This window comes from Rhipicephalus microplus, chromosome 1 (assembly GCF_043290135.1).
Source record: "Rhipicephalus microplus isolate Deutch F79 chromosome 1, USDA_Rmic, whole genome shotgun sequence".
In the NCBI taxonomy this organism is placed as follows: domain Eukaryota; kingdom Metazoa; phylum Arthropoda; class Arachnida; order Ixodida; family Ixodidae; genus Rhipicephalus; species Rhipicephalus microplus.
Genome location: NC_134700.1, coordinates 25,338,165 through 25,362,218, shown reverse-complemented (window position 1 = coordinate 25,362,218; position 24,054 = coordinate 25,338,165). Strand labels below are relative to the sequence as shown.

Below are 24,054 nucleotides of genomic sequence, written 5' to 3'. Positions count from 1 at the left end.
GGGCAGTCCAGCGTCTACAGCTCGTGCACCCGCTCGCGCTTCGCACTCAGCGATGGTCCCACTAGTCATTGCCTTGCGAATTCCCCACTAAGATGCCCCGGCGACGAAGACGAGCCATCCTGGCGACTCAAGGTGACGAGAGGACAGGAGGGTCGTAACAGGGCTTGAGGCGACTGACGTGGACCGTCTCACGACCAAGGCGGCGCTTGTCCGTGGACGGCTTGAGCGGTTCAATCACATAGGTGACAGAAGAAGGGTGCTGTATGACGCGGTAAGGGCCCGTATACTTCGGTGCAAACTTGGGAGTCAGTCGAGGAGAGTGGAAAGTCAGTTGGAGCCACACGAGAGAACCGACGGGGAAGGTATTCTGAACAAGATCATGGTCGTGGCGATCTTTTTGGAGGGCTTGGTTATCGGCTGTGAAGGACCGTGCATGCTGACGACACTCTTCGGCATGTTCGGCCATTTCAGAAACTGGCCTGAACTCAGAGGCATCAGGAGTGTATGGAAGAATTGTGTCGAGTGTGTTGCATGGGTCACGACCACATAAAAAAAAAATGGAGAAAAGCCCGTTGTTGATTGAATCGCCGTATTGTAGGCATATGTCACGAAAGGAAGAACAACGTCCCAGTTGGAGTGGTCGGAATCAATATACATAGCGAGCATGTCTCCGAGGGCTCTGTTGAAACGTTCCGTTAGGCCATTCGTCTGAGGGTGGTAGGCTGCTGATGTGCGGTGTACCGTACGGTATGAATGTAGGAGCTGCTGCAGAACTTCGGACAAAAATACATGACCTATGTCACTCAGAAGTTCCCGTGGTGCACCATGACGAAGAACAAACCGATGCAAGATGAAGGTTGCAACGTCACGAGCACCAGCCGAAGGTAGCGCTGCCGTTTCGGCATACCTTGTCAGATGGTCGGCAGCCACAATCACCCATCGATTACCACCAACAGAGCACGGTAGTGAGTTTTGTACGCGGTGTAGAACACCAGTCTCTCGAGGTTTTTTTTGTAAACAGCGGCGACTGAGCGCGGCACGTCGTAGTGATTTAACTGAGCGACTTTTTACTCATCAGCTCTTCCTCCCTTTGCAGGTCAGTGGTTGCTCACACGTTTTGACGGGATTTGAATGGCGTAGGCTGCCTTTACCAGACGTTTCACCCCTGAAGAAGCCGAGTGTCGGGCCGGGGGACGCCTGTGCCCATTCGGAAAACCGGTGGGTGACCGGCAGTAACGCGGGTTTGAACCCACGACCTCCCGCAGCCGAAGCGGACACTCAACTACGAGGCCACGGCTCGTGCACCCGCTCCTGCTTGGCACTCAGCGATGGTCCCACTAGTCATTGCCTTGCGAATTCCCCACTACAGTATCAACAATATTAGGCAGCCGAAACACCGAACACATATGCAACTCAATTTTAAAAGAAGGCTTATTCGATACGCTTTCCAATCGCACTTTTTCTTCCAAGCAGCTGGCGTTGCTGAAGACTGGCAGGTTGCCAGTGTCACTTTCAAGGTGGCTGTAGCGGCTCGAATCCCACTTTCGCTGATAATATCACTCGCACACAAATTCTTGGAATTGCATACGCAGCGAACAAAATATTTTATAACGCACCGCTGTCTTACTTTCTTCCTGCTCAATGAATACAGGTGACCTGGTGAACAAGCCCTCACGCTCGCTCACAGCTTCGATGTGAACTTGCTGCAGCCGAGCGGCGCCATCATTATTTACCGGGGCAGGGAAAAGGTGAAATGGCACGAGAAAACCAGAAAACTAGAAACAGCAACGAACGAGAAACCTGCACGGGTGACCCTTTCTAATAATAATGCCAACAATCTCTAACATAATAGTTACATCTTTTCTTTTTATATTTTCCAATATGCCGCGCAGTATACAAAAGTTAGCATTTGTGGACTACATGCAGAAGCACAGTAAAAAAGGGCGTGCTTGGGCGTCGTAGCCTTGGCTGTGCTGCCACAGAAAGTTGTCAGAAAGTTGTTACAGTATAGTCATTGAAAACATGATTAGCAATAAATTTTTCAGAGTGCACAGACATGCTTACCAGCCCATTTTTTAGGCTCTCAAGAGCTTGGCCTCTTATTAGACGTAAAAAAATGCCACTTGAAAATTTCCTGTCCTAATGCCCCATAACGCGATCACAGCAGTGAGAGAAACAAGATTAGTAATGTCAGCGACATGAATCCATGAACAATTATTCGCCGGTTCTCGGAACCACGATAATGGTATAACAGGCGCCGTAGCGGAGGACGCTGGAAATTTTGATGAACTGGGGTTCTTTGATGAGCACCCAAATCTAAGCACACGAACCTCCAGCATCTTCCCTGCATCGAAATGCAGCAATCGGGACTGACTTGAAAGCAAACTGTGACGATAACACAACACGTACGAGTCGTCAGCTGATTACAAAGGTACGGCACCGATGCAACAGTACAAATGCACCTGCAGTGTCCATGTGTAAGAATAAGAAGCCAGCAGTTTACACTTCCTTGAATCCTGTAAGTAATCACTCGCGGCACAGCTGTCGGCGACTGTGAGCAGGAATTATGACAAAACAGTCCTTGCACACTTTATTAAAAACAGGAAGGCCTCAAAGCCACACAGCAATTTACAAAGCTGCTGGGGAGGACCTCGTCTGGGCCCTTCTTCACTGGCGAATGATGATCATTGTGACGAGCCCTGCGCACAAAACAGGAGCTCAGATTCATCATCACAGAAGAGCTTAGTATAAAAAAATCTCACAGAAGGGGTAAAGTGCCAAATGATGCAAACACATATTACACATCAAATCCCGCATTAACGATAAAGAATACACAGTCTCTTTCTGGCACTGTTTTGAATGCAATGCATTTCATAGTGAACTTTGGGGTAGACTTGTACAGATGGACAGCCGAACCCAAAGCTTTGCGTTGATGTGCTCAACAAAGAATATTGTCTAAAAGACTTTGGCTTCAGGGCACGCATATTCATCGAAGAGACTGCCGAGGCTGCCGACTTCAACCCTACCTGCCCGCCTTCATTTATCTATCCATCCAACCGCCTACGACCTTTAGCTCTCCTGGCCGTTTTGATAATCGTATATATACCGAAATTGGTACGCCATAAATGAGTACTCATAACACGAAAATCGTGACATGTATGTCATGAATGTCATGATTTACATTTAATGATCTTGCTGCTCTAACAGTGGTTTCGTTCACATGACATATTGCAAAACTGGTATGGTATGACATGACTGCATGGCGACCATAAGTGACAGGCCCTCACGTGATAACTATGACATTGTGCGCTCACGGTCGTTACGCTAGCTGGCTTCACATATGCCGAATTTGGTATTAGGGGTTGCGAATGAACGATGAAGGTAATTGGCACGTCCAAACATGATAATCATGACATGCATGTCGTGTAAAACACTCATAGTGCACTCGTGACCGTTTCGCTAGTTTCACATATACAACATTTGGTGTTGCGTGACGTGAATGAATGACAAATGTGTATGACTTGTGCAAACATGATAATCATGATATGCATGTCATGCAAGAACATGAAAACATACCACACTCATGATACGCTCGTGGCCATTTTGCTAGTTTCACATATATCAAATATGGTATTACAAACGTAAATGAATAATGAAAGTAAATGAGACGTCTAAGCCCTGTCGCATTGGTCTAGTGGAAAGTACTCGGCTGTTGAGCCGCAGGTCGCAGGATCGAACCCCGGCTGCGGAGGCTGCACTTTCCGCGGAGGCGAAAATGCTGCAGACCCACGTGCTCAGATTTGAGTGCACGTTTAAGAACCCCAGGTGGTCGAAATTTCCGGAGCCCCTTATAATCTTAACTTGGTTTGGAACGTTAAACCACACATATTAAATCATTAAATCCAATGACACATCTAAATGTGATAACCATGACATGCATGTCATGTAAAACATGACTACATGCTATGCTCAACGCGTGCTCGTTCCAGTTTCGCTAGCTTTAGATTTGGTATCACGTGACGCGAATAGATGATAAATGACACGTCCAAACACGATAATCATGATATGCATGGCATGACAAACATGAAAAAAGCAGTTGCATTATTTACAATATATAAGGAATAAAAAATTGTTTGATGAAATTAATAGTATATTTAATCAATTAAACCAACAAGCAATATACATTAAAGTACCTAAGAACAATGTATACGGGCTACATACAGATAGAATGAAACGATACGGTGCCACTGATCAAAAAACTATGCAGTACAAAAAACTATTGCACTCAAATTAGTAGGCAAAAATGACTATAGGTGACCTACAAAATACGTACACTGTGACATCAATGACTGAAATTTGATCATATGGTACCCAGTAACGCAACACTATCATGTGTCAATAAGTGCACAGAAAGAGCAGTGACCATATATGTATATATTTCACAACCTTGTACAATGATAACAAAGCTTCTATAATTGACTCTGTCAGTAACCAAAAAAGAAAATATTGTTTCAGGGCTTTAGGGAAGTTCGTCGTATTATTGATTACCGTTCGGAGTGCGTTTCAGGTCTTTATTCCTGTGAACTTTAGCATACATTCTCCGTATACATTGTTACGTGGAGCAAAATTAAAGTGGCCCGCAGTTACACTTCTAGTAAAGCGCGAGGATGAAAAAAACATGGATGAGCTGAGTGGATGATTTAATCTCATGACCTTATAAATGCACATTGATAAACTCAGCTGTCACAAGCTTTCAAAAGTTAATATGTCATATTGGCTGAACAATGGGGCCGTGTGATCATAGTACCTAGAGTGAGAGGTAATTCTAATTGCATGTTTTTGGAGTTTGATAACCAGATTTAATAAGGTTTTATATGCACGATCCCACGAATCGACACAATATCTCAGGTGACTTTCAATAAAAGCAAAAATGCATAGGTGGCAATATTGGTATATCTAAGTACTCATGTTAATCCTGATGTTAAACCGTAACAACCAGACGCTCATTTAGAGCATACACTGTTAATGTGATGTTTCATTGAAGGTGTTTGTCAAAATCCACTTCGAGGTATTGTAAAAGCCTGTCTGTTCTAACGGAATGTTCTTCATATGTATGTGTAAAGTTGTGGTATCTACTACAGTGAAATCTCATCATAGCAAACCTCAGATTAACGATTTTTTCAGATTAACAGCTTCTTCAAAAACCCCTTTCAAGATGTGTATGCCACTTCGTACTTGCCACTTTCATCATGATCAGAATGCACTTATACTTTTCTATTTGTTTGCCCTATTCGAATATGCAATAACCCCATCGTTATCGTCATTGCCTAGTGTTTGTTTTTCACATCAGGCTTTGCCCTGTGGCCATTGTTTTCGTTTGGCATCTTTACCAGCATGCTTTTTGCACGACTGTTATCTAGCCTTTTGGTTGGTGATTGAGGTTCAAGAGGAGCTCCAGAAGCAGCATGAAAGGAATGTTAGGATAGCGAAAAATGCGACGCAAGTGACCTATGGGATGAAGTCACCGATGATTACCCGTGCATGCTTCACTAACACTAAACACTACGCAGAGTGCAATGACAAAGCATGCACGTAGCTGATGACCAATATGATCCATATCATTTGTCATAATAAGAAAACGGTGACGATTGCAAAGGTGACGACTGTTCAAAGGCAAACGGTGACGACTGTTCATGCCTCCGTGCGTCCGCCCTTCTGTGCGTTTGTCCGTCTAGTGAAGACTCCACGTATCTCGCATCTTTTCATCATATATTCATCAGAACTACCGCCATCCAACAGATATTCCAAAGACTAAATGAGAAGTGGCACAGCCGGACTAGAGGAGCAGCACGTGCGCACTCTCTTATGGCCTACGCTTCAAGTCTAGTTCCCACCTTTCATCGCCGTCACTTCATGGCATTGTGGCTCAGCCCTCGCTAAACCTTGCAAAAACGAGTTTATCAAATTTATCAATAGCGAGTTTATCGTGGCAACCTTTTCTGGTCAGATAGTGCTCAAATTCGTCCTTCTATTACTCGTTTTTTGTAAGCATCAAATTCAAGGCAAATATTTCTGGAGATTAAGTCACCAATACTCGTCTCTGTAGGTTATTTCACTAGAAACAACTATCTTATTTATGATTATTATGCGCAACTTTCCTTTTCAATAAAAAGGAGTGAGCACGTGCTGCTCCTCTAATCTGGCCGTGGAGGTGGCTACCTTCTCCTCCTCCTCCTCCTCCTCCTCCTCCTCCTCCTACTACTACTACTACTACTACTACTACTACTACTACTACTACTACTACTACTACTACTACTACTACTACTACTACTACTACTGCTACTGCTACTGCTACTGCTACTACTACTACATACATACATACATACATACATGCATACATACATACATACATACATACATACATACATACATACATACATACATACATCGTGGACGCGTGACCCATGGCTTAAGAAACTTTGCCCCTAAAAAAGAAGAGGACCTAGTACAGAGCCTTGTGGAACTCCAGTAATGATATTTTGTCTTCAAGATGTCAGATTATTGACGCGACCTGAAATCGATCTTCCATGTACCTTGATAAAAATCAAAGACTTTACCATGAAATCCACAATGTTTAGGTTTGTCCAACAATATACAACGATCCATTGTGTCGAAGGCTATTCTTTTTTTAATCTAGAAACATGGCAGCTACTAGTTTGTCGAGATCTAAGACCATATATATCTTTTGTGATAAGGTGATGACAGCGGTTCCTGTTGAGAAATGTAATCTAATGCCAGGTAGCTGGTGGCAGAGCACATTGTACTTATCAAGAAGTATTTTCATCCGATAGGAAATAAGCTTTTCAAAAATATTCTTACTTGTGCTCAACACAGAGATTGGTCTATAATTTGAAGGGTTAGCCAATCACCTTCCTTATAACAGGAACGATGTTTGCAATTTTAAGGGTGCCCAGATACCCTGCCTGTGCAATTGAATCACAGTTGATTCTCACTAATTCAAAAAAGGGACCTCTGAATTTTGTTTGAATTATCAAGAAGTTTGAATTATTCGATCTTCTCCTCACCTGACCAAGAGTTATCTCTCTGGGAGAGGTGCTACCACAAATTATGATTAGGCATCGAACTTATCACATTTAAAATTTTTGAAGGGTTCTTAAGCCCTAACTGCACACAGTGAACAGAAAGCAGAGGTGTAAGGTTCACAAGTTCATTGGCCAATTACTACTGATCAGATCTTATAAAGAAATTGAAAATTGCGAACTGCTTCATTGTTATAGGTATGTGCCTTCAGCTCAATGCTCTCTATACGAGTTGAGAAGCATCACAATTTACCATGCATGTGCTTCATTCAAACATTTGTTTACTTGCAAAGCCTTTTCCTTGAAAGCCTCAAGTGCTTATTTTTCATTTTTTAACTCTTAGGATTATATAAGCACACAAATTTTTAAACAGTAGTAGGAAAGCAGCAGATAATTTCTGGTATAGACCAGCAAAAAGTATGAATTCACTGAATGATGGAGTTTGAATTAAGAGGCTTCTAAATACATTGAAACAATAGAGGGCCAACCAAAAATTGAATCTTGTTTCTATTAACAGAAAGTATAAATTATCAGAGACAGTGATGCTATCGAGGTCTGCTGATTTGGAGCCATTTTTGGAGCAGCGAAATTTGCATTTTAGAGCACTTTGAAGGAGCGAAATTTCGCATTTTCGAGTTTTCGGAGCCGGCCGTAGCAAGAAATGTTTTTCAGGGGAGGGGGGGGTCACACCAACCTGACTGTGAAACACACACACACACACACACACAGGCATCAGCTTTCCTGTGACGTGACTATTGGCGGTAGTTTGAGCAGATTTGTACATGTATATCACAGTCATTAGACTCCCTCCTTCACCCTATGTATGCTTGTGAAGATAGTTTCAGGAGTAAAGGACGACTCTCCCTACAGCAAGAAATGAGAGGTATAAGCAGCATGTTTTTGTACATATATAATTATACATTTCAGTTTCGCTTACTTTGCTGAGCGAATGTTTTTCTTACTGTCTTTGTATGTGACTTCATTCCTGTGGTAATGATATTTATGTTAAGCTCTATGTGTAAAGCAGCCCTGACGCTGTGACAGCTTTTAGTCAACATTTTTTTTACTTTACTGTATGCATGTAAGCATGCTTGCGATAAGAAGTAATTACGTGTGTAAGTTAGGCTGCACGCTGGCAACATGATTTTGCACACGTAATTTTTTCGGAAGAGTTTCTTGCTACTTTTTTTTACATTACAGTTGCACTGTGACTTTTGATAGCTATGAAGTACTCCAATCGTAGAGGTTTTATCATATATTATATTTATACTATATCATTTTATATAATTATCATATATAGCGAGGGCAAGGTAATCATTGTTGTGAAATGTTCACTTGGTCTCAATCGAAAATGCATATGGGACGAGAACATGTCTTTTTACATAAAAATAACTTGTTCGCTGCGTATATGCGCTGCGAAACCTAAATACGTGCAAGAACACGTAATGTTTTTTTTCGTAGATTTTGTTGCTCTGCTTCCTGAAACGATAGCGCTGCGTAGAGGTGTCTTCAGTTGTTTGCAAACGTGCAGCCGTCATTTCCTTTTGCGTCAACACATTGAGAATTGTACAGAATATTTCCCCGTGCAGCATACGTATGCCATCTATACACTGTTCTAACGAGTACGTGAATTCATATTTGCAGCACTTATGCTGGCAAGAACAGGAGCAGCCTCATACCACACAGAATCTCGAGTGACCGGTTCAATATAGTGATGAAGGAATTAACTCCGGTTTTGTTCAGAGCACAGTGCACCATAATCAATTTCTCAGAGCGCGTAAACTCCGACGAGAACTGCCAGCACATACAACACGAGCTCACTTACGCTGTACTGTGCACCATCCTGCCTATCGGTTGTTCGTTTCCGGCATTGTGATGAGATTCCCTGGAATTTCATAGATGGCATCAGCTCCTCTCCATTCCTTCACGTTTGTGGTATGGGATCACAAAGCAAAAGAAACTACCAGATTTTCGTAGAGGCGCAATCAGAAGCGCGAGGCGTTTTGCACGCAGAGCAAGTCATTGGGCGAGCGCAACCTTACCGGCACCTAAAAGGAAGCGGAAGAAATGCATACCCACGAATCTTTCTACCAGGGGAGAAACGAGCGCTAGTGTGTCTAAAATGAAACTTTACCAGCCGGCATTTTTCCCGCACGGAGTGTTACTGCTCTAACTTTGCTGAACGCGTTGCTTCCTAGTACAATGCGAAGCCAAACCCTTGAAATGTGCTGCCTACCCGTATTTTCATTTTTATTTATTTTCAATACTGTGAACTCCAATTTTGGTGTTATTACAGAGAGCATAATGCAGATAATATTCAAAAAACCTAATAACAATCAAAATCACATGTCAATTCATTTACACTATTGGTAGACAACAACAAAATACAAAAAGCAGTGACTTCATTGTACAGTGCAAAAAATCAAGAAAATAATCGTATCATAATTTGACACAGTGTACGTGAAAACTCTCTCGAAAAGCGAACTAATCGACGTGATTGTTTTGCAAGAACCTTCTGACCGGGCTCAGCTACCGGGCTATGTGGCGTGTGGCTCTTTGTGCGAATGCACGGGGAAGAACATAAAGGTGTGTACTCTGGTTAAGAGAGGGACGGCCTTTATCGACTATTCATTTGATATCAGCGAGGAGTCGGACATAGACCACCACCTGATGAGGTCGTGCCCTGCATTGGAAACGGAAAGACCAGTCTATTTATGCTTAACGTATACAGCCCCCTTTCGAAAAGGGGCCTAACGTACAACTTTGGCACCCTTTTTAGCGAAGCAATGGCCAAGGCCGCCTCTGCTCCCTTACTAATCTTCGGGGACTTCAATGCATCGCACACGCAATGGAGATATGGAGCCAACTTGCCCGAAGGAAAAAGACTAGCCGAACTGATGGATGAGCTTGGCTTAGTTCTACTCAATGAACCAGCATCGCACACCCGGATCGGACAGGGAGTGTGTCGCGACATGTCCCCTGATCTCTCCAATTGATTATACGTGGGCGCAATCGCCTGGTCGAACACCTTTGAGGATCTGGCGAGCGACCACAAAGTCTTGTGCGTCACTATGGGACAGGATAAAGGCAAGATGGATGGTTGCCAAAAAGCTAGAGTCGTGGACTGCGACAAGTTTCGAGGGCACTGAGAACGAGAGAAGCAGAAAGGGCCGATTGAGGATATCGGGGAATGGTGCAGGGAACTACTCGCGGGCGTAAAAAAAAGCTACAAAGGGAATAGAATGGACAGACAGGCGAAAAGAACCTGAAGGTGACAGTAGCCTTGCGGAAGCATCGACCACAATGTTCCCGAGATGTCCAGGGTAGACAACCGGCTTGCGCATCTTGTAGCGGCCAAGAAATCTTTGCAGCGAAGAGCGAGTCAGCAGAAACTGAACAGGAAGATACGCAAGAAGATTGCCGAGATCAACCGAGAGATTGAGGCCCACTGCGTTCGACTGTGGGAACAGGATAGGCAGGAGCTATGCGATACGATGGACGGAAACATGAGTGCAGGGCGCACATGGAAGATTCTCAGGCACCTGTTGGACCCAACCAGCATGAGAATGGCGACTCGTGTCTAGATGGCCAAGCTATGACACAAGTACAAAGACAACCCGCAGGCCCTCGTGGAGGAAATCATCCAGACGCACCACATTCGCCCGGCAGGCGAGAGTCACGTGGAATGCTGCGGGGCTCCCAACGAGGAACTAGACACGGAATTTTCTATGCAGGAAATTAGAGCTGTCCTCCAGCTACTGTCGACTAAATCGGCGCCCGGCCCAGACAAGAACACGAACCGAATTCTGAGGAACCTGAACGATGACGCCATAGAAAAGCTATGTCAGTATATCAATGCATGCTGGAAGGAAGGCTGTATTCCACAAGAATGGAAGACAGTGGACGTCATACTAATACCCAAGCCAGGCAAACCGCTTGAGATTCAAAATATGAGGCCGATACCTCAAACGTCCTGCGTCGGGGAGGTTATGGAGCACGTCTGCCTCAGCAGGGTAATGACGATCCTTGAGAAGCGGGATGCCTTCAGCACTCAAATCATCGGCTTCCGCGGAGGACTTTAGACGCAGGGTGCTATGCTGCAGATCAAGGAACAGGTCGTTAATGCACCAAGCACTGACGCGCACACCCTGCTCGGATTAGATTTTAAAAGCCCCTTTGATACGGTAAAACACGCGGCCATTTTGGACAAGATCAGCCAACTAGATCTTGGTTCAAGGTTCCATCGGTACGTCAGCAGCTTCCTGACTGGACGTAAGGCAATGGTGCAGGTCCACGGTGCCCCATCATGAACAGTTGACATGGGGGGGTGCGGCTACGTCGCAGGGCTCGGTGCTCTCTCCCATGCTTTTCAACCTCATCCTAATCGGACTACCGGAGCGTCTCAATCCAATAGAGGGCATCCATTATACGAACTACGCAGACGATGTGACCGTGTGGACCACAGCGAATACGAGCATTGGTGAAATGCAAGAGGGAATGCAGCAGGCCATCTGGGCAGTAAAGGGGCAACCTCGAAGACACTGGACTCGTCTGCTCTCTCGATAAATCGGAAATCCTCCTGCATAGACCACGCAAGAAAGGACCTCACCCGCAGGCTGTACTGGACGCGTGTCGCTAAAGCAAGCGTATCACGACGAAGGTAGGGACCCAAATACCAACAGTGTCCAAAATACGAGTGCTCAGAATGTGGCTGGAAGAGAACGGTGCTAACAGCGAGCTGGTAGCGCCACTGCAAGAAAAAGTGGCTGCCGCATTGCATCTTGTGCGTCGAGTAGCGAAAAAAAGAAAAGGGCTAAACGAACACAACGTTACGAAGTTAATGCATGCGTACGCACTGAGCCACACAGTGTATGCCGCCGCGTATGCCAACTGGAACAGAAGGAAAACCGAGAAGCTGAACGCGACGATTCGTCGAGCGTTCAAGGCAGCCCTGGGTATGCCCCGGTACATAAAAACCCGCAGGCTTCTCGAGCTCGGTGTGCACAGCACCCTCGATGAGATAGCAGAAGCGCAAAGGATCGCGCAGCTCGAGAGGTTGTCGGGCACAAGAACGGGAAGACGCATTCTCGACCTGCTCGGGATTTGATATCATGAGGTGCGGGGACTGAAGAAAAAATTAGTACTAGAGGTCATGGACACCCTACTGACAGAAAACATCTCCAGAAACATGCACCCCGTTCATGACTTCCAACGACGCAAATGCAGAGCTGCAGCAATCCTGAAGGCGCATGGAAGTGAAGAGGGTGTTCTCTTCGTCGATGCGGCCAGGTATCCACTTCAGCCGCCGGCGACGATGGGGGACGCTCGGAACGACCGCCGCTACCCGTGAACGAGCGAGGTGAAGTCGAGGCGCTAACACCACTACCACTAACACTGCTATGACGACAATGACTGCAGCGACAGCGGCAACATCAACAGCAAATCCGGTCAGCGGTGGCGGGACCTGCTTTCTCCATGGCCGTCCTGGATACAACAGGAAAGGTTCGGGTCACGGTATCAGCACGGTTGTCATCAGCCGAAGCTTCAGAAGAGATGGCCATAGCCTTAGTGGTACTCCACCGTGGTGCGGACGACACCCTGATTATTAGCGATTCTAAATCAGGGATTCAGAGCTATATTAAAGGCTGGGTGTCCGAGGAGGTGGCACGCATGCTTACCGCCAGGGCTGGGGACTTCGCGTCAGGCAAGATTACTGACAAGGCCTTCAAGTGGTCTCCCGCTCACATGTGGGACATCGCAACTATCAACAGCAACAGCCATAAAACTAGCAGCCGCAACGCCAACAGCCAAAGACTAACCGGCATTCCACCCAACCATAACGAGCGTCCCCACCTCGTCACGAGGCATCTTACCCGCCGCGGCGCAGCCACCCAGGGAGCAGCCGCCACCGTGGTTGGGCACGGTGGTGGCCACAGGCACCGGCAATGCTGCAATTACCACCCCCACGACTTCCGTTGCTGCGGCAACTGAAGTTGGTGCAGAAGAGGCAAGGCAACAAAGGTGAGCCGACTGCTATGCAAAAGAATTTCCTGCCACAGAAGAATTTCGCAGGCAGTGAACCTGAGAAGGCGGCAGACGGGCAAGTTCGCCAACCCCTACCATCTGCACTGCCTATGGCCCATGCTGCACCCATCACCTGGCTGCCCATGGTACGCACACGAACGGGCCGATATGGCACATATACTTTGCCAATGCACAAGAGATGATGGACCATGAGAAATTTAGGATGACGTCAACTGAGGGACCCTCCGAAATGGGGCGCCTTGCTGAGCGATGGCAAGCTGCCCTTCTCAGTGAGGCCCTCAAAGACCAGGTGTGGGCCGTCCAGCTGGCCAGGGCCGTCGCCGAACACCTCAGAAGATGTTCCTCGAACGATGTGTCCCTGGCAGCCTAGCCCCGGGCACAGCAACAACCGTTGGGCAAATAAAGTTTATTCAACTCAACAACTCAACTACAAGATTATGTCTGTATTTAGCACATCTTAAATGTCAGCCGAACAATCATGCATCAGGCAATTTGCACCACAATTTGTGCGAGGAAAAAGTGAAAAAAAAGAGACAGTAGCGAAAGGCACAAATTTGAAAAGCACCAGATTATCCTGTGTGTCACAAAATCTGGACAAGCGTCGATGATCCAAAGAACCATGCACAAAGTTTTCTAGCAGTACCTGCAGGAATTTGCTGACTTGCAGGAATCAAGCAGGATAATTAGTTTCCTAATACATCTTCGTACTACGCTCGAATATGTAGCCTTCATTTACGACCCAAATATTTTATAGATAATAAGAAGTGGTGGCTTCAGACTATCCTTCCTGCTTGCAAGCATGGCAATTGGTATCACTAAACAGGACTGCACTGCATCCGAACAGTCTACAAATGAGTCTATCGTAAGCAACACCACCTCACGGTCCCTGCCATGTGCAACTCTATATAGCAATACACCCAAAAGATGAATGGGAGCCTATGGAAACCACATGAGTTATCGGCAAAACAAGTGAGAATTATCATGTACTGTGTAGTAATAAATGCATGCTTTTAAGACTGAACAGGGTGCCCATGCAATAAAAAGTGCCTGGGTCGACAGCCATTTGGCCACTACTCTGCTCCTTACAGAATCAAGAGGCCAGAGGAAAGAATAAAAAAAAAACAGAACTTAGCAAACAGATATTAAAGCTACAACAATCTCTCGACGTATACACAGATAAGCTGAAGCAACTGACAACAGGCCGCATTTTTCGCACCTGTCACCTTGTTGAGAGTCTCAACAAATTGAGAGTCGGCATTAGAATTTAGACTTTAACAGCCCCTGTTCAAAACACAGGCAATGATTGCAAGAATCGTGCCGAATATAGAGCTGTCTTGTTTGTTTCATGACGATTTCATTGTTTACTCTCTCAAATGGTGAAATCATCTGACATAATTTGTCACTTTTTGGCACTTGCTTTCTCTCGGTGGCAATCAATGCAGTACTCAAAAGCTTTGTGAAGGGAATGGATGACCACCTATACCCCTGAAGGCAGTCTAGTGGCATTTTGTGCTATTTAGTGCGTGAACTTTAGGCATGCGTATGATGTGCTACACCACTAGACAGTAGCAAGCACCAGGAAATATTAGGCAGGCAAGCTTTTGGCAAAGTCCTCTTTAAAAATTGTCTTTCAGTGAGTCAAAAAAAGCAACTCTCAGCCAAGTGAACGTCACAATGACAAAACGACTTCACTGGCAAAAAAATTGTGCAGATAGAGAAAAGACACCACAAAGAAGGAACACTTCAACGGGTCAATTTGCACAATTTTTTCCTGTGAAGTAATGAACCAACTAGCCTCTCAAGATGTCCTGACAAAGCGCCTCGATCAAGTAGTTGCGAATGACACATGCTTCGAAAATGAGCTGGATGTCCAAGTGCTTCACGATTTTCCTTTACAAGTTTTCATTATATCTTAAACAATGCGAATACAGCCAAAAACCAAACCGAATGGCAGCCTAGAATGCAGCCACATATTTTTGCGGGAGAGGTGACGCGGCAACATGTCTACTACGGTTGCAACGCTTAGCAGCGAAACGCTGCACTAACACCGACGACCGCTTCTCATTGAAAGCTGCTCGTTGGCCCGGACACTGAAAAAATAGAGGAGGCACAGATGGTAGTATTTCTTCAGAGTGTTTTCAGAGAGGCAATGAATGGACATGCTTTGCAACAGCACCGAATTGAGTGTTTTGCATGCTTTGAGCTTGTTTTTATTAACTGATAAGGCAGTAGTGTAAACCTTTATTGTACTTATAACATTGTGCGGCTGTTCAGGGGTCAGTCACTTGGTAGTTTTCTTGTTTGTGGTTTTTTTTCTCCTGCCTCCACAGGGAGGAAGTGCAAGTACACCAACTACGTAAATTTTTGTAGTAGAGCTTAGATTTTTTTTTTACTTAGAGCAGTGTTTATCGTACTCCACATCCTGTAATTATCCAGTGGGAAAATTCATCTACTCGCGGACACGGATGAATTCGTGTAAAAAAAAACTGAAAAAAAGATATCTTGAACAAGACTAAAATATTCAGAATGCAGGGTAGATTTGAAAATGGAGGGTAATGCGGATGTGAATGCAGTTGAATCTGATGCCAAATGCGAGGTAAAAAAAAAATGAAGAAAATTATTATTACCTAGAGTGAACAGATGATGAGAATCGCCAAGCTGGACACTGCGTTGGCGACAAAGCAAGAAAAAATGAAGGCTATGGGAAAAGGGCTTTGGTCAGTCAAGGCAAGGTGATACTAGCGAAGGTGGACAAGGTAAACAAAGCAGCAGCGGATGGCGAGAACGGTAGGGCACCAGCACCCAAAACGGGGGAAAAGAAAGGAGAAACAGGTTCGGTAAAAACAGGTTCAATGAGTTCAATGGTCACAGCTTACGCGAAGTAGTTGTGAGAGTGGGAGGGATCAAAGCAGCTGGCGGTACAAGTGCAAGTAACCTAGGTACAAGTGCAAGTAACCTACAAGTGCAGGATTTTTTTTTTCTTGCGCTTTCATATATATATAAACACATGTACATATACAGTGCATGACATCGACGCCAACCCCCCTCCTGTGGGGAAATCCATCCGAGAGTGTCCATATAATTGCAATCGCAATAAAATCGGCAGGACTAGCGACCACATTGGCGAAAGGTGTCGATGGCATGCGCGCCATTTCCCCTTTGGTACAAGTAGTGCACAATACCGGAAGTACTTGTGCGTGATGGCAACCTGCAAAGAGTGGTTAATGGCGCAAACAAAGAAATATGGTACATGAGTCAAGATAAAGGCTTTGATGTAGTCGAAACAAACAAAGAGGTGCATAGGTGGGGTGGTTTTCAACGAGACAGAATTCACCTCTATAGAAGACTAGGTTATGAGGTGGGTTGGCGTCTTGCAAAACGCCCAGTAGCTTTTTTGGGGAGAACGCAGGCCCTTCGGGTTCCAGTATGGCTAGTAACAAGCAAAACAACCAGGGGGACTTTTGGACTGGTGGTATAGACAGATACAATTCCAAAGTGGCACCAATATCTAAAACATGTAGAGTCCAAAGAAGAAAACGACGTAGGCACAAGGGTTGAGCAAATTGAGACGCATGGTATATTAACATGCAGGGAGGATGGTATAACATGCAGCTGATGATATATGGGTTTATAAAAACACATCTCAGGGACATAGAATAACCACCAGACAATCCGGACTATGCATGGAGATGTAATAGAAGAAAAGGCAGCAGAAAGGGGGGTGGTATTGGGGCATTTATTCATAAAAGTACAGAGTCAAGCAGGATTGCAGGGAACATTTATGGCTAAAAAAAACTGGCAGGGCAGATAACGCTCCTAGGTTTTGTATACTTGTGGAGAGAAGCAAAAGCCAGAAAGGAAAACCAAGAAATGGTGCAATGCGTAGAAAATGACATTGATGAACTAGGAGAAGAGTGCGAGGTAATTATATTAGAAAATATGAATGTGCACATATAAGATATGAATGGATATACTAAACCAACAGGCAGAATGCTAATAAATAAAAAAAAAGTGCCACAAACGAGCGCTGAAAAAAGGGCATGCCTTCGACGGCGACGATACGGAGTGCGATATTGTCATGCTAGGGTCAACATAAAAAAAGAAAACAAACATCAGAGGACTCCTCCGGCGCGCCGTCTCTCCACCTGGGAAGTGCAGTTTTTCCGACCAATCTTCTCGCATCGGCCGGTGACAGAGCGCTCGACAAATCTCGAAGGAAAGGGGAGTGGCGATGCAGAGTTGCATCACCTTAGGAAAGAGAGGTCCCGCTCCTTCACACAGCTTGGACAGTGCGACACACTGAAGAGACGACTAGAAACGTCGCGTCGAGAGGCTCCTAGAATCATCGAAAAGGAAAGTGTCAATCACCCCCTAGTTGTGTCATGTGTTGTGGATTGTTCTCGGAAATGCCGAAGTTCGCTAAGAAATGCTTCGCATTTAAAATTCAAACCCTAAGAAAGCACTGTATGCACTATACAGGATGAGGATGGACCAATTAGAGCTGTGCCTCCACTGGGACGAGAGTGGTAAAGGGCAGATAAAATGGTTCGTAATAGCACATCAACAGGCCCTGACGGCATCCCAATTATGCTAATAAGAAAACTAGGACCAAACTCTAAGCAAACATTAAGGGAGGCAGCAAGCAAAGCAATAATGAATGGTGAAGCCCCAAATGGGTGGAAACTAAGCACAATGAGCATGAGGAAACGGGGAAAAAAGCTGAAATAAACAACTGCGGTCCTATAACTGTGACAACAGTAGTTTACAGGCTGGCGATGCAGATAGTAAAGACTACAGACATGAGTGGAAAATGAGGGGGTGCTGAAAGAACTATAAAATGGGTTTCGTAAACGAAGGAGGTTGGAGGACAATCTGTTTTCATTGATGCAGTGTATTGAAATAGCAGAAAAAGAACACAGACCCCTGTGGCTCGCCATTCTAGATATCAAGGGAGGTTACGATAGTGTGATTTAAGGAGACTAGTGAGGAATACTGGACACACTAGAGGTGGAAGATGGAATAACTAATCTTCTAGAGAATGTTTATAAAAGTAACAAGGTAATTATGAAATGACAAAAACAGGTAGCCAACCTATAGAAATACAACGCGAGCTTTGACAGGGATGTCCCTTGTCATCTTTGTTATTGATGATGTATCTTCAGGGACTAAAAGCCAAATTATAGGCGAGTCGACTCAGCTTCAGCCTTTATTTTGCCAAGCAAGCGAAACAGGTTGAACAGTCATTGCCAGCATTGATGTACGAAGATTATATAGTATTACTAGACGACAAAAAGGAAGATCTGCAAGGATTAATAAGACATCTGCGGTAATGAGGAAGATAGGCTAAACTTGAATTTAGTGGGAAAAATCTGGTAATCAAGACTTTTAATAATAACAAAGGCAGTGAGCATAAAAAACAGGAAGTCGTGCTAGAAATAGTGGACAAACACAAATATTTGGGTGTATGAATAAACAACGGGGCTGAGTACGTAAGGGAGCACGAAAAATACGTAATGACTTAGGGTAACAGGAATGCAGCTGTAATTAAATATAGGGCACTGTGGAACTACAACAGCTATCATGTTGTGAGAGGAGGGATTTGGTAAGGTGTTATGGTCCCGGGTTTGACGTTCGACAATGCGGTCTTGTGCATGAAATGAGAAGTTCAAGCAAGATTGGAAATTAAACGTGGCATAGGCAAACTGGGTTTGGGACCACACATGAATACCCCAAATCAGGGGGTACAGGGTGACTTAAGCTGGACATCGTTCGAGTGCAAGGAACCTAGCAACAACATGAAACATGAGGAGCGAATGGGAAAAATGGAAAAGAAGCATTGGGCTAAGAAAGTTTTCAGTTACTTGTACACGAAGAATGTTGATACTAAATGAAAGAAGCGAACTGTAAACTTGTGAAGCAAGTATTTAGACAACAATGGAATACCGAGCCAAAAGGAAACATCGGTTAAGAAGAAGGATGAAGGAAACGGAGAAGTACATGTGGAAGATTGGAATGCTTACGAAATCATTACTGGAAACCAACCAAACTTTCAAGCACGAAATTGCAAAAGGAAAGATCTACAATGATTCTCGGGGTAGTTTTCTGCTGTTCCAGGCCAGAACGGGAACACTGCGGACCAAGACGCACCGAGTAAAATACAAAGGCACAGAGATGTTACCAGGGGTAAAAGCGGGCTTCAGCCTTTTGGAGCAGGAATTGCGCGGTTTTGGAGCAGCTTTGTAGCAGTAAAAATTACTAGGCATTTAATGCTGAAGTTACCAAACTTACCCCAAATTAAAAAATATATATATATATATATATATATATATATATATATATATATATATATATATATATATATATATATATATATATATATATATATATTGTTACGGGGATTACAAATACACGGAAGATAGAAAGGAGTGTATTTGCAATATTTACAAATAGGTGTGACACCTCAGGGTTGCTAGGATCTCGCGCGCCGAATCCGCTTCTTCTTCATCGATACGTCTACGACGGGGCGGAGCCATGCCCGCTGCCTCGTAATATCACCCCCGGCGGACGAAGCGCCGTCACGGTGCCGCTAAGTCAATCAGGACTGGCAGTGTAATAGCGTTTTAGTCGCGACACATGGACAACATCAGTAAGTGTTGTGGCAGAAGATGGAGGTGGTTCAACGGAAGTGATGAGGTAGTCGACGTCAGTGACCTTGCGGAGAACTTTGTAGGGCCCAGTGTATCTTGGAAGGAGCTTCTCGCACAAGCCTTCACGTCGATGCGGCGTCTAAAGTAGGACAAGAGAGTCAGCAGGGTAGTCAACGTCGTGGTGCCAGTCATCGTAGCAGACTTTTTGTGAGGCCTGAGAAGCAGTGAGCCTAGTGTGTGCGATTTGGCAAGCGACGCGAGCTCGAGAAGCAACGCCCTGAGCATACACCGTTGGTTAGGAAGTATCAAAAGGAAGGAGTGTGTCGAATAGCAAGGCAGGGTTGCGGCCGTACAGAAGAAAGAACAGAGAAAAGCCGGCGGTGTCATGCCTTGATGAATTTTACGCAAACGTAACGTAGCGGAGCATTGCGTCCCAGTCACGGTGATCAGCATGGACAACATGTCTGTAAGAGTTCGGTTGAGGCGCTCTGTGAGACCGTTGGTCTGGGGATGGTAGGCATTGGTAAAATAGAGCAGCTACGGAGAATTTCGTCGATAACTTTTGCGAGGAAGCAGCGGCCACGATCCGTCAGAAGCTGGCGCGGAGCCCCATGCTGCAGAATGACGTCATTCAGTAGAAAGTCTGCAACGTCTGTAGCGAAGCTACTTGGCAAGGCACGAGTTATAGCATATCTGGTCGCATAGTCTGTTGCGAAAGGTCCGAGCAAGTCGAGGCCGATGCGGAAGAATGGTTCCGGGGGAATGTCGGCAGGTTGGAGCAGGCCAGCCGTACGGAGAGTAGGACGTTTGCGACGCTGGCAGCGCTCGCAAGCAGCGACACAGCGGCGCACAAATTTATACAGGCAAGGTTAACAGAACCATTCCCGCACGCGGTGATAGGTGCGTAAAAAACCTAGGTGTCCTGCCGTCGGAGCGTCATGCAGATGTTGAAGAATGGTGGCACGCAAGTGTCGAGGGATAACCAACAAAAGGTTCAAGCCATAAGGCTTCATGTTGCGGTGGCACAGAATTTCGTTGCGGAGGACATATTGACGGAGCGAAGGGTCAAAATGTCCTAAAGATACTCGCTCAATGACCGTCTTGAGGGTTGCGTCCCGGCACTGCTCCGTGCCGATGTCACGCAAATCAGATATGGCGAGCACACAAGAATCCCTCTCATGGACGGCGAGGCTAGCAGGATCCACCGGATAACGCGAGAGAAAATTGGCATCTTGGTGCAACCTGCTAGACTTAAAAATTACGCCGAAGTTATGCTCTTGGAGACGTAGAGGCCAGCGACCTAGGCGACCCGTTAGGTCCTTGAGCGACAACCAACACAGAGCGTGGTAGTCCGTAATAACTGAAAACTCCCGGCCATACAAGTAGGGGCGAAATTTCGCTACAGCCCAGACCAACCCAAGACACCCGCGCTCCGTTATCGAATAGTTTCGCTCAGCTGTGGAGAGAAGGCGGCTGGCATACGCAATAACAAGCGTTTGGCCTCCCTGGTGTTGAGCGAGAACGGCGCCGATGCCGTGAGTACTGGCGACTGTGCGAACTTCAGTCGGCGCGGACGGGTCGAAGTGAGTCATAATTGATGGTGAAATGAACAGGTTGATCAGCGTGGAAAACGCAGCTGCTTGGTCTTGGCCCCACGAGAAGGGTGCATTCTTTTTGAGAAGATCAGTGAGTGGTCGTGCAATTGTAGCGAAATTGCGTATAAAACATCGGAAGTACGAGTAAAAGCCCACAAAACAACGAACATCTTTGGTAGTAGAAGGAAGAGGAAACTTTTTGACAGCGCTAATCTTGTCAGGGTCCGGTTGGACGCCAGCAGCACTTACAGGATGACCAAAGATCGTGATTTCTCGTCGGCCGAAATTGCACTTTTTCGAGTTCAGCTGGAGTCTCGCTCGACGAAAAACGGCTAGAATGGTCAACAAGCGAGTTAGGTGGCTTTCAAATGTTGGAGAAAAAACAATCACATCATCAAGGTAGCATAGACAGATGGACCATTTATAACCACGGAGGAGAGAGTCCATCATGCGTTCAAAGGTTGCCGGGGCGTTGCACAGCCCAAAAGGCATAACCTTGAACTGATAAAGGCCGTCCGGTGTGATAAAGGCAGTTTTTTCAAGGTCTAAGTCGTCAACAGAAATTTGCCAATAGCCCGAACCCAGATCTATAGATGAGAAGTATCGCGCGCCATGAAGGCAGCCAAGGGCGTCATCGATTCGGGGCAGCGGATATACGTCTTAGCGGGTTATATTGTTCAAGGCACGGTAGTCAACACAAAATCTCCAGCTGCCATCTTTCTTTTTGACTAAAACAACAGGTGACGGCCATGGACTTGAAAAGGCCTCTATGACTCCTTTAGAAATCATCTTCTCGACTTCTCGTTGTATGACCTCGCGTTCGGACTGAGAAACAAGATATGGTCACCGTCTAACAGGACTAGCATCGCCGGTATGTATTTGATGACGCATGAGGAACGTTTGACCTAAAGGGCGGTCATCGATGTCGAAAATATTTCGGGAGGTGGTCAGAATGCGGTGGAGTTGTGCAGCCTGACAGGGCAGAAGATCAGGGGCAATCATCATCGTGATTTCATCGGTAGGTGCGTTTGCTCGGCTGGCTGCAATAGGGGACGAGCAGTTTTCAGGGTCTAATATCACGATGATACATGCATCAAGTGGGGAAACATGGCCTAACGAAATGCCTTGCGGGAGAACTTAGGTCGAACTACTAAAGTTGAGAAGCAAAAGCTGAACGTAGTTGTCCTCGATAGTCACGATGGTATGTGGCACTTCGCGCCAAGAGCACATCCACAAATTGAGACACTATGTAAACACAGTAAGGAGGAGCTGGTGATATCGTTAAGGCCGCAAACGTGGTGGTTTGCGGTGAGAGCCGAACATAATCAACAGCGCACAATTGGTGTGACGGTGAGGACGGCACAGCCCCAAGTCAAGGCAGTTCAAATTGGAGAACGCTGGTTGCACAGTCGATGAGAGCGGCATGAGTGGACAAGAAATCTAATCCAAGAACCAGGTCATTTGGACACTGCTCAATAACTGCAAAAAGAACAGATGTGGGGTGATCGGCGATTGTGATGTGTGCTGTGCACATTCCTATGATGGCAAGACTACTTCTGTCGGCGACCCGAATAATGCCAGAAGCAGCCGGTATGAGAACTTTCTTCAAGCGGCGACAAAGTCGGGCACTCATCACAGAAATATGCGCCCTGGTGTCAATAAGTGCAGAAACAGTCAGGCCATCAACGTTTACGTCGATCAAATTTCGTCGTTTCGGCAGTACAGGGAGAGGATTTAAGGTCGGTATCGAGGATGCAGCTTCACCTCTAAGAGCTGCACCGCTTAGTTTCCCGGATGAGAATTGAGCGGGGAGGTCGGGCGTCGTCGTAGAGGAGAAGGGGACAACGGGTGACGTGCAGGCGACGAGCGAGACTGATGACGTCGAGGCGTCGGTGAGCGGCTGTGCTGCGTATTAGGGGCATCGAAGGGTAGAAGGCGGCAGTAGCTGTCGGGGATCGGCGCAGGAGGCTGGAAAAGGCGGTAGCTGTCGGCGCGGCGAGCAGTGTTATACTGTGTTGGGGACGAAGACCAATGGTGGCGGCAATACCGTGCGACGTGCCCTATGCAACAGCAGTTAAAGCAGATCGGCCGATCATCCGCAGTTCGCCATTCGGCCGGGTTGCGAGAGCGTGGAAAAGACCGTTCCTGGGGCGGTGACTTGGGGCGAGGCGGCGACCTTGAACGAAAGCCAAACGGTCGAGACTGAGCAACGGTGCAGACATCGAAGCCCAAATTGCCGAGTTCTTCCCGCACAATCGACCATACCAAGAAAACCTGTGGTACTTGCTTATCGAAGTGGCCGTTGCTGGGAAGAGCAGGTGTAATTCCTTCGATTTCCCGCCGGACAATTCGCGTAATTTCAGATGCCCGTGAAGACTGCCGATCAGAAGTCAGTGCATCTTTGCAGGAGGACATCGCAGTGGTCTTCGGCAGTCGAGTGAAAGGTCTTAAAATATGCCTGCTTTTGGCTTGTTCAAAATGCCGGCATTCCTGAATAATTTCCTCGACGGTCGCGCAGTTCCGGCACATTAGCAGGTTGAACGCATCGTCTGCTATACCCTTGAGGATGTGGCCAACCTTATCTGACTCCGACATGTCGTTGTCGACTTTACGACATAGAGCTAGAACGTCCTGTATATACGAGATATACGGCTCTGTGGACGTCTG

General features: G+C 46.0%; 1 protein-coding gene across 15 annotated transcripts in view; it reads right to left on the bottom strand.

Moving 5' to 3' along the window:
- LOC119178120 (uncharacterized) overlaps nt 1–24,054 on the bottom strand; it is a 647,314-nt gene that overhangs the window by 53,654 nt on the left and 569,606 nt on the right. For 4 of the 15 annotated variants that reach the window (XR_012894641.1, XR_012894634.1, XM_075891220.1 and 1 more), the window contains one exon: nt 2,578–2,699. The exons of the other annotated variants lie outside the window; for them this stretch is intronic. Coding sequence is in view for 2 of the 4 variants with exons in the window: in XM_075891220.1 (XP_075747335.1) it covers nt 2,668–2,699 (32 nt within the window). In the remaining 2 variants the exon portion in view is untranslated. Of the gene's footprint in view, nt 1–2,577; nt 2,700–24,054 lie in introns of those variants that run through there. 15 annotated transcript variants of the gene reach the window in all.